The sequence below is a fragment of the Penaeus chinensis genome, chromosome 13 (genome assembly GCF_019202785.1).
Source record: "Penaeus chinensis breed Huanghai No. 1 chromosome 13, ASM1920278v2, whole genome shotgun sequence".
Taxonomy (NCBI): Eukaryota; Metazoa; Arthropoda; class Malacostraca; order Decapoda; family Penaeidae; genus Penaeus; species Penaeus chinensis.
This window is the reverse complement of record NC_061831.1, coordinates 7,715,037-7,725,036: the sequence shown is the minus strand read 5'-3', so window position 1 is coordinate 7,725,036 and position 10,000 is coordinate 7,715,037. Positions and strand designations below refer to the sequence as shown.

The window sequence follows — 10,000 nt, the reverse complement described above, 5'->3', positions numbered from 1 at the left end:
TGAAGAGGAAGAGCTGACTTCTGAAGAGGAAGAGCTGACTTCTGAAGAGGAAGAGCTGACTTCTGAAGAGGAAGATCTGACTTCTGAAGATGAAGAGCTGACTCCCGAATAGTTAGAGCAGACTCCCGAATAGTTAGAGCAGACTTTTGAACAGGAAGAGCAGACTCCTGAAGAGGAAGAGCTGACTTCTGAGCAGGAAGAGCAGACTTCTGAACAGGAAGAGCAGATTTCTGAACAGGAAGTGCCGACTCCCGAAAAGGAAGACCAGACTCCCGAAAAGGAAGAGCAGACTCCCGAACAGGAAGAGCAGACTTCCGAACAGTTAGAACAGACTCCCGAACAGTTAGAGCAGACTCCCGAACAGGAAGAGCAGACTCCCGAACAGGAAGAGCAGACTCCCGAACAGGAATAGCAGACTCCCGAACAGGAAGAGCAGACTCCCGAACAGGAAGAGCAGACTCCCGAACAGGAAGAGCAGACTCCCGAACAGGAAGAGCAGACTCCCGAACAGGAAGAGCAGACTCCCGAACAGGAAGAGCAGACTCCCGAACAGGAAGAGCAGACTCCCGAACAGGAAGAGCAGACTCCCGAACAGGAATAGCAGACTCCCGAACAGGAAGAGCAGACTCCCGAACAGGAAGAGCAGACTCCCGAACAGGAAGAGCAGACTCCCGAACAGGAAGAACAGACTCCCGAACAGGAAGAGCAGACTCCCGAACAGGAAGAGCAGACTCCCGAACAGGAAGAGCAGACTCCCGAACAGTTAGAGCAGACTCCCGAACAGTTAGAGCAGACTCTTGAACAGTTAAAGCAGACTCTCGAACAGTTAAAGCAGACTCCCGAACAGTCAGAGCAGACTCTCAAACAGTTAGATCAAATTCTCGAACAGTTAAAGCAGATTCTCGAACAGTTAAAGCAAACTCCCAAAAAGTTAAAGCAGATTCTCGAACAGTTAGACCAGACTGTCAAACAGTTAAAGCAGATTCTCGAACAGTTAGAACAGACTCCTGAAAAGGAAGAGCAGCTTCTCGAAGAGTTAAATCATAGTCTCAAACAGTTATAGCAGATTCTCGGACTGTTAAAGCAGACTTCTGAACAGCTAAAGCAGACACTCAAGCAGTTAAAGCAGATTCTCGAACAGTTAGAGCAGACTCCCGAGCAGTTAGAGCAGACTCTCGAACAGTTAGAGCAGACTCTCGAACAGTTAAAGCAGATTCTCGAACAGTTAGAGCAGACTCCCGAACAGTTAGAGCAGACTCTCGAACAGTTAGAGCAGACTCCCGAACAGTTAGAACAGACTTTCGAACAGTTAATGCAGATTCTCGAACAGTTAGAGCAGACTCCCGAACAGTTAGAGCAGACTCTCGAACAGTTAGAACAGACTCCTGAACAGGAAGAGCAGACTCTCGAACAGGAAGAGCAGACTCCTAAAGAGGAAGAGCTGACTCCTAAAGAGGAAGAGCTGAATCTCGAACAGGAAGAGCTGAATCTCGAACAGGAAGAGCAGACTCCCGAACAGGAAGAGCAGACTCCCGAACAGGAAGAGCAGACTCCCGAACAGGAAGAGCAGACTCCCGAACAGGAAGAGCAGACTCCCGAACAGGAAGAGCAGACTCCCGAACAGGAAGAGCAGACTCCCGAACAGTTAGAGCAGACTCCCGAACAGTTAGAGCAGACTCTTGAACAGTTAAAGCAGACTCTCGAACAGTTAAAGCAGACTCCCGAACAGTCAGAGCAGACTCTCAAACAGTTAGATCAAATTCTCGAAAAGTTAAAGCAGATTCTCGAACAGTTAAAGCAAACTCCCAAAAAGTTAAAGCAGATTCTCGAACAGTTAGACCAGACTGTCAAACAGTTAAAGCAGATTCTCGAACAGTTAGAACAGACTCCTGAACAGGAAGAGCAGCTTCTCGAAGAGTTAAATCATAGTCTCAAACAGTTATAGCAGATTCTCGGACTGTTAAAGCAGACTTCTGAACAGCTAAAGCAGACACTCAAGCAGTTAAAGCAGATTCTCGAACAGTTAGAGCAGACTCCCGAACAGTTAGAGCAGACTCTCGAACAGTTAGAGCAGACTCTCGAACAGTTAAAGCAGATTCTCGAACAGTTAGAGCAGACTCCCGAACAGTTAGAGCAGACTCTCGAACAGTTAGAGCAGACTCCCGAACAGTTAGAACAGACTTTCGAACAGTTAATGCAGATTCTCGAACAGTTAGAGCAGACTCCCGAACAGTTAGAGCAGACTCTCGAACAGTTAGAACAGACTCCTGAACAGGAAGAGCAGACTCTCGAACAGGAAGAGCAGACTCCTAAAGAGGAAGAGCTGAATCTCGAACAGGAAGAGCAGACTCTCGAATAGGAAGAGCAGACTCCCGAACAGGAAGAGCAGACTCTCCGAACAGGAAGAGCAGACTCCCGAACAGGAAGAGCAGACTCCCGAACAGGAAGAGCAGACTCCCGAACAGGAAGAGCAGACTCCCGAACAGGAAGAGCAAACTCCCGACAGAGCAGACTCCCGAACAGGAAGAGCAGACTCCCGAACAGGAAGAGCAGACTCCCGAACAGTTAAAGCAGACTCTCGAACAGTTAAAGCAGACTCCCGAACAGTCAGAGCAGACTCTCAAACAGTTAGAGCAAATTCTCGAACAGTTAAAGCAGATTCTCGAACAGTTAAAGCAAACTCCCGAAAAGTTAAAGCAGACTCTCGAACAGTTGGAACAGACTCCTGAACAGGAAGAGCAGCTTCTCGAAGAGTTAAAGCAGAGTCTCGAACAGTTATTGCAGATTCTCGGACTGTTAAAGCAGACTTCTGAACAGCTAGAGCAGACACTCAAGCAGTTAAAGCAGATTCTCGAACAGTTAGAGCAGACTCCCGAGAAGTTAGAGCAGACTCTCGAACAGTTAGAGCAGACTTTCGAACAGTTAAAGCAGATTCTCGAACAGTTAGAGCAGACTCCCGAACAGTTAGAGCAGACTCTCGAACAGTTAGAGCAGACTCCCGAACAGGAAGAGCAGACTCCCGAACAGTTAGAGCAGACTCCCGAACAGGAAGAGCAGACTCCCGAACAGGAAGAGCAGACTCCCGAACAGGAAGAGCAGACTCCCGAACAGGAAGAGCAGACTCCCGAACAGTTAGAGCAGACTCTCGAACAGTTAGAGCAGACTCTCGAACAGTTAAAGCAGACTCTCGAACAGTTAAAGCAGACTCCCGAACAGTCAGAGCAGACTCTCAAACAGTTAGAGCAAATTCTCGAACAGTTAAAGCAGATTCTCGAACAGTTAAAGCAAACTCCCGAAAAGTTAAAGCAGACTCTCGAACAGTTGGAACAGACTCCTGAACAGGAAGAGCAGGTTCTCGAAGAGTTAAAGCAGAGTCTCGAACAGTTATTGCAGATTCTTGGACTGTTAAAGCAGACTTCTGAACAGCTAGAGCAGACACTCAAGCAGTTAAAGCAGATTCTCGAACAGTTAGAGCAGACTCCCGAGAAGTTAGAGCAGACTCTCGAACAGTTAGAGCAGACTTTCGAACAGTTAAAGCAGATTCTCGAACAGTTAGAGCAGACTCCCGAACAGTTAGAGCAGACTCTCGAACAGTTAGAGCAGACTCCCGAGCAGGAAGAGCAGACTCCCGAACATGAAGAGCAGACTCCCGAACAGGAAGAGCAGACTCCCGAACAGGAAGAGCAGACTCCCGAACAGGAAGAGCAGACTCCCGAACAGGAAGAGCAGACTCCCGAAAAGGATGAGCAGACACCCGAAAGGGAAGAGCAGACTCTCGAACAGTTAGAGCAGACTCTCGAACAGTTAAAGCAGACTCTCGAACAGTTAAAGCAGACTCCCGAACAGTCAGAGCAGACTCTCAAACAGTTAGAGCAAATTCTCGAACAGTTAAAACAGATTCTCGTACAGTTAAAGCAAACTCCCGAAAAGCTAAAGCAGACTCTCGAACAGTTAGAACAGACTCCTGAACAGGAAGAGCAGCTTCTCGAAGAGTTAAAGCAGAGTCTCGAACAGTTATTGCAGATTCTTGGACTGTTAAAGCAGACTTCTGAACAGCTAGAGCAGACACTCAAGCAGTTAAAGCAGATTCTCGAACAGTTAGAGCAGACTCCCGAGAAGTTAGAGCAGACTCTCGAACAGTTAGAGCAGACTTTCGAACAGTTAAAGCAGATTCTCGAACAGTTAGAGCAGACTCCCGAACAGTTAGAGCAGACTCTCGAACAGTTAGAGCAGACTCCCGAGCAGGAAGAGCAGACTCCCGAACAGGAAGAGCAGACTCCCGAACAGGAAGAGCAGACTCCCGAACAGGAAGAGCAGACTCCCGAACAGGAAGAGCAGACTCCCGAACAGGAAGAGCAGACTCCCGAAAAGGATGAGCAGACACCCGAAAGGGAAGAGCAGACTCTCGAACAGTTAGAGCAGACTCTCGAACAGTTAAAGCAGACTCTCGAACAGTTAAAGCAGACTCCCGAACAGTCAGAGCAGACTCTCAAACAGTTAGAGCAAATTCTCGAACAGTTAAAGCAGATTCTCGAACAGTTAAAGCAAACTCCCGAAAAGCTAAAGCAGACTCTCGAACAGTTAGAACAGACTCCTGAACAGGAAGAGCAGCTTCTCGAAGAGTTAAAGCAGAGTCTCGAACAGTTATTGCAGATTCTTGGACTGTTAAAGCAGACTTCTGAACAGCTAGAGCAGACACTCAAGCAGTTAAAGCAGATTCTCGAACAGTTAGAGCAGACTCCCGAGAAGTTAGAGCAGACTCTCGAACAGTTAGAGCAGACTTTCGAACAGTTAAAGCAGATTCTCGAACAGTTAGAGCAGACTCCCGAACAGTTAGAGCAGACTCTCGAACAGTTAGAGCAGACTCCCGAGCAGGAAGAGCAGACTCCCGAACATGAAGAGCAGACTCCCGAACAGGAAGAGCAGACTCCCGAACAGGAAGAGCAGACTCCCGAACAGGAAGAGCAGACTCCCGAACAGGAAGAGCAGACTCCCGAAAAGGATGAGCAGACACCCGAAAGGGAAGAGCAGACTCCCGAACAGTTAGAGCAGACTCTCGAACAGTTAAAGCAGACTCTCGAACAGTTAAAGCAGACTCCCGAACAGTCAGAGCAGACTCTCAAACAGTTAGAGCAAATTCTCGAACAGTTAAAGCAGATTCTCGAACAGTTAAAGCAAACTCCCGAAAAGTTAAAGCAGACTCTCGAACAGTTAGAACAGACTCCTGAACAGGAAGAGCAGCTTCTCGAAGAGTTAAAGCAGAGTCTCGAACAGTTATTGCAGATTCTCGGACTGTTAAAGCAGACTTCTGAACAGCTAGAGCAGACACTCAAGCAGTTAAAGCAGATTCTCGAACAGTTAGAGCAGACTCCCGAGAAGTTAGAGCAGACTCTCGAACAGTTAGAGCAGACTTTCGAACAGTTAAGCAGATTCTCGAACAGTTAGAGCAGACTCCCGAACAGTTAGAGCAGACTCTCGAACAGTTAGAGCAGACTCCCGAACAGGAAGAGCAGACTCCCGAACAGGAAGAGCAGACTCCCGAACAGGAAGAGCAGACTCCCGAACAGGAAGAGCAGACTCCCGAACAGGAAGAGCAGACTCCCGAACAGGAAGAGCAGACTCCCGAACAGGAAGAGCAGACTCCCGAACAGTTAGAGCTAACTCCCGAACAGTTAGAGCAGACTCTCGAACAGTTAAAGCAGACTCTCGAACAGTTAAAGCAGACTCCCGAACAGTCAGAGCAGACTCTCAAACAGTTAGAGCAAATTCTCGAACAGTTAAAGCAGATTCTCGTACAGTTAAAGCAAACTCCCGAAAAGCTAAAGCAGACTCTCGAACAGTTAGAACAGACTCCTGAACAGGAAGAGCAGCTTCTCGAAGAGTTAAAGCAGAGTCTCGAACAGTTATTGCAGATTCTTGGACTGTTAAAGCAGACTTCTGAACAGCTAGAGCAGACACTCAAGCAGTTAAAGCAGATTCTCGAACAGTTAGAGCAGACTCCCGAGAAGTTAGAGCAGACTCTCGAACAGTTAGAGCAGACTTTCGAACAGTTGAAGCAGATTCTCGAACAGTTAGAGCAGACTCCCGAACAGTTAGAGCAGACTCTCGAACAGTTAGAGCAGACTCCCGAGCAGGAAGAGCAGACTCCCGAACATGAAGAGCAGACTCCCGAACAGGAAGAGCAGACTCCCGAACAGGAAGAGCAGACTCCCGAACAGGAAGAGCAGACTCCCGAACAGGAAGAGCAGACTCCCGAACAGGAAGAGCAGACTCCCGAAAAGGATGAGCAGACACCCGAAAGGGAAGAGCAGACTCCCGAACAGTTAGAGCAGACTCTCGAACAGTTAAAGCAGACTCTCGAACAGTTAAAGCAGACTCCCGAACAGTCAGAGCAGACTCTCAAACAGTTAGAGCAAATTCTCGAACAGTTAAAGCAGATTCTCGAACAGTTAAAGCAAACTCCCGAAAAGTTAAAGCAGACTCTCGAACAGTTAGAACAGACTCCTGAACAGGAAGAGCAGCTTCTCGAAGAGTTAAAGCAGAGTCTCGAACAGTTATTGCAGATTCTTGGACTGTTAAAGCAGACTTCTGAACAGCTAGAGCAGACACTCAAGCAGTTAAAGCAGATTCTCGAACAGTTAGAGCAGACTCCCGAACAGTTAGAGCAGACTCTCGAACAGTTAGAGCAGACTTTCGAACAGTTAAAGCAGATTCTCGAACAGTTAGAGCAGACTCCCGAACAGTTAGAGCAGACTCTCGAACAGTTAGAGCAGACTCCCGAACAGTTAGAACAGACTTTCGAACAGTTAATGCAGATTCTCGAACAGTTAGAGCAGACTCCCGAACAGTTAGAGCAGACTCTCGAACAGTTAGAACAGACTCCTGAACAGGAAGAGCAGACTCTCGAACAGGAAGAGCAGACTCCTAAAGAGGAAGAGCTGACTCCTAAAGAGGAAGAGCTGAATCTCGAACAGGAAGAGCAGACTCCCGAATAGGAAGAGCAGACTCCCGAACAGGAAGAGCAGACTCCCGAACAGGAAGAGCAGACTCCCGAACAGGAAGAGCAGACTCCCGAACAGGAAGAGCAGACTCCCGAACAGGAAGAGCAGACTCCCGAACAGGAAGAGCAGACTCCCGAACAGGAAGAGCAGACTCCCGAACAGGAAGAGCAGACTCCCGAACAGGAAGAGCAGACTCCCGAACAGGAAGAGCAGACTCCCGAACAGGAAGAGCAAACTCCCGAACAGGAAGAGCAGACTCCCGAACAGGAAGAGCAGACTCCCGAACAGGAAGAGCAGACTCCCGAACAGGAAGAGCAGACTCCCGAACAGGAGGAGCAGACTCCCGAACAGGAAGAGCAGACTCCCGAAAAGGATGAGCAGACACACGAAAGGGAAGAGCAGACTCTCGAACAGTTAGAGCAGACTCTCGAACAGTTAAAGCAGATTCTCGAACAGTTAAAGCAGACTCCCGAACAGTCAGAGCAGACTCTCAAACAGTTAGAGCAAATTCTCGAACAGTTAAAGCAGATTCTCGAACAGTTAAAGCAAACTCCCGAAAAGCTAAAGCAGACTCTCGAACAGTTAGAACAGACTCCCGAACAGGAAGAGCAGACTCCCGAACAGGAAGAACAGACTCCCGAACAGGAAGAGCAGACTCCCGAACAGTTAGAGCAGACTCCCGAACAGGAAGAGCAGACTCTCGAACAGGAAGAGCAGACTCCCGAATAGGAAAAGCAGACTCCCGAACAGAAAGAGCAGACACCCGAAAGGGAAGAGCAGACTCCCGAACAGTTAGAGCAGACTCTCGAACAGTTAAAGCAGACTCTCGAACAGTTAAAGCAGACTCCCGAACAGTCAGAGCAGACTCTCAAACAGTTAGAGCAAATTCTCGAACAGTTAAAGCAGATTCTCGAACAGTTAAAGCAAACTCCCGAAAAGCTAAAGCAGACTCTCGAACAGTTAGAACAGACTCCTGAACAGGAAGAGCAGCTTCTCGAAGAGTTAAAGCAGAGTCTCGAACAGTTATTGCAGATTCTTGGACTGTTAAAGCAGACTTCTGAACAGCTAGAGCAGACACTCAAGCAGTTAAAGCAGATTCTCGAACAGTTAGAGCAGACTCCCGAGAAGTTAGAGCAGACTCTCGAACAGTTAGAGCAGACTTTCGAACAGTTAAAGCAGATTCTCGAACAGTTAGAGCAGACTCCCGAACAGTTAGAGCAGACTCTCGAACAGTTAGAGCAGACTCCCGAACAGGAAGAGCAGACTCCCGAACAGGAAGAGCAGACTCCCGAACAGGAAGAGCAGACTCCCGAACAGGAAGAGCAGACTCCCGAACAGGAAGAGCAGACTCCCGAACAGGAAGAGCAGACTCCCGAACAGGAAGAGCAGACTCCCGAACAGGAAGAGCAGACTCCCGAACAGGAAGAGCAGACTCCCGAACAGGAAGAGCAGACTCCCGAACAGTTAAAGCAGACTCCCGAACAGTTAGAGCAGACTCCCGAACAGGAAGAGCAGACTCCCGAACAGGAAGAGCAGACTCCCGAACAGGAAGAGCAGACTCCCGAACAGTTAGAGCAGACTCCCGAACAGGAAGAGCAGACTCCCGAACAGGAAGAGCAGACTCCCGAACAGGAAGAGCAGACTCCCGAACAGTTAGAGCAGACTCCCGAACAGGTAAGAGCAGACTCCCGAACAGTTAGAGCAGACTTCCCGAACAGGAAAAGCAGACTCCGAACAGTTAGAGCAGACTCCCGAAAAGGTTAGAGCAGACTCCCGAACAGTTAGAGCAGATTCTCGAACAGTTAAAGCAGATTCTCGAACAGTTAAAGCAAACTCCCGAAAAGCTAAAGCAGACTCTCGAACAGTTAGAACAGACTCCTGAACAGGAAGAGCAGCTTCTCGAAGAGTTAAAGCAGAGTCTCGAACAGTTATTGCAGATTCTTGGACTGTTAAAGCAGACTTCTGAACAGCTAGAGCAGACACTCAAGCAGTTAAAGCAGATTCTCGAACAGTTAGAGCAGACTCCCGAGAAGTTAGAGCAGACTCTCGAACAGTTAGAGCAGACTTTCGAACAGTTAAAGCAGATTCTCGAACAGTTAGAGCAGACTCCCGAACAGTTAGAGCAGACTCTCGAACAGTTAGAGCAGACTCCCGAACAGGAAGAGCAGACTCCCGAACAGGAAGAGCAGACTCCCGAACAGGAAGAGCAGACTCCCGAACAGGAAGAGCAGACTCCCGAACAGGAAGAGCAGACTCCCGAACAGGAAGAGCAGACTCCCGAACAGGAAGAGCAGACTCCCGAACAGATAGAGCAGACTCCCGAACAGTTAGAGCAGACTCTCGAACAGTTAAAGCAGACTCTCGAACAGTTAAAGCAGACTCCCGAACAGTCAGAGCAGACTCTCAAACAGTTAGAGCAAATTCTCGAACAGTTAAAGCAGATTCTCGAACAGTTAAAGCAAACTCCCGAAAAGCTAAAGCAGACTCTCGAACAGTTAGAACAGACTCCTGAACAGGAAGAGCAGGCTTCTCGAAGAGTTAAAGCAGAGTCCTCGAACAGTTATTGCAGATTCTTGGACTGTTAAGCAGACTTCTGAACAGCTAGAGCAGACACTCAAGCAGTTAAAGCAGATTCTCGAACAGTTAGAGCAGACTCCCGAGAAGTTAGAGCAGACTCTCGAACAGTTAGAGCAGACTTTCGAACAGTTAAAGCAGATTCTCGAACAGTTAGAGCAGACTCCGAACAGTAGAGCAGACTCCGAACAGGAAGAGCAGACTCCCGAACAGGAAGAGCAGACTCCCCGAAGCAGGAAGAGCAGACTCCCGAACAGGAAGAGCAGACTCCCGAACAGGAAGAGCAGACTCCCGAACAGGAAGAGCAGACTCTCGAACAGGAAGAGCAGACTCCCGAATAGGAAGAAGCAGACTCCCGAACAGGAAAGAGCAGACACCCGAAAGGAAGAGCAGACTCTCCGAACAGTTAGAGCAGACTCTCGAAC

The 10,000-nt window shown here is 48.5% G+C and overlaps 1 protein-coding gene across 1 annotated transcript in view; it reads left to right on the top strand.

Moving 5' to 3' along the window:
* Nucleotides 1–3,742: 3,742 nt before the first annotated feature.
* LOC125031557 (trichohyalin-like) overlaps nucleotides 3,743–10,000 on the top strand; it is a 7,611-nt gene continuing 1,353 nt past the window's right edge. The window contains exons 1-11 of the mRNA XM_047622441.1: nucleotides 3,743–3,782; nucleotides 3,826–3,950; nucleotides 4,456–4,727; nucleotides 4,881–5,440; nucleotides 5,740–5,986; nucleotides 6,155–6,648; nucleotides 7,458–7,582; nucleotides 7,731–8,212; nucleotides 8,720–8,738; nucleotides 8,825–9,012; nucleotides 9,518–9,643. Coding sequence (XP_047478397.1) covers nucleotides 3,743–3,782; nucleotides 3,826–3,950; nucleotides 4,456–4,727; nucleotides 4,881–5,440; nucleotides 5,740–5,986; nucleotides 6,155–6,648; nucleotides 7,458–7,582; nucleotides 7,731–8,212; nucleotides 8,720–8,738; nucleotides 8,825–9,012; nucleotides 9,518–9,643 — 2,678 coding nt within the window. The remainder of the gene's footprint in view (nucleotides 3,783–3,825; nucleotides 3,951–4,455; nucleotides 4,728–4,880; nucleotides 5,441–5,739; nucleotides 5,987–6,154; nucleotides 6,649–7,457; nucleotides 7,583–7,730; nucleotides 8,213–8,719; nucleotides 8,739–8,824; nucleotides 9,013–9,517; nucleotides 9,644–10,000) is intronic.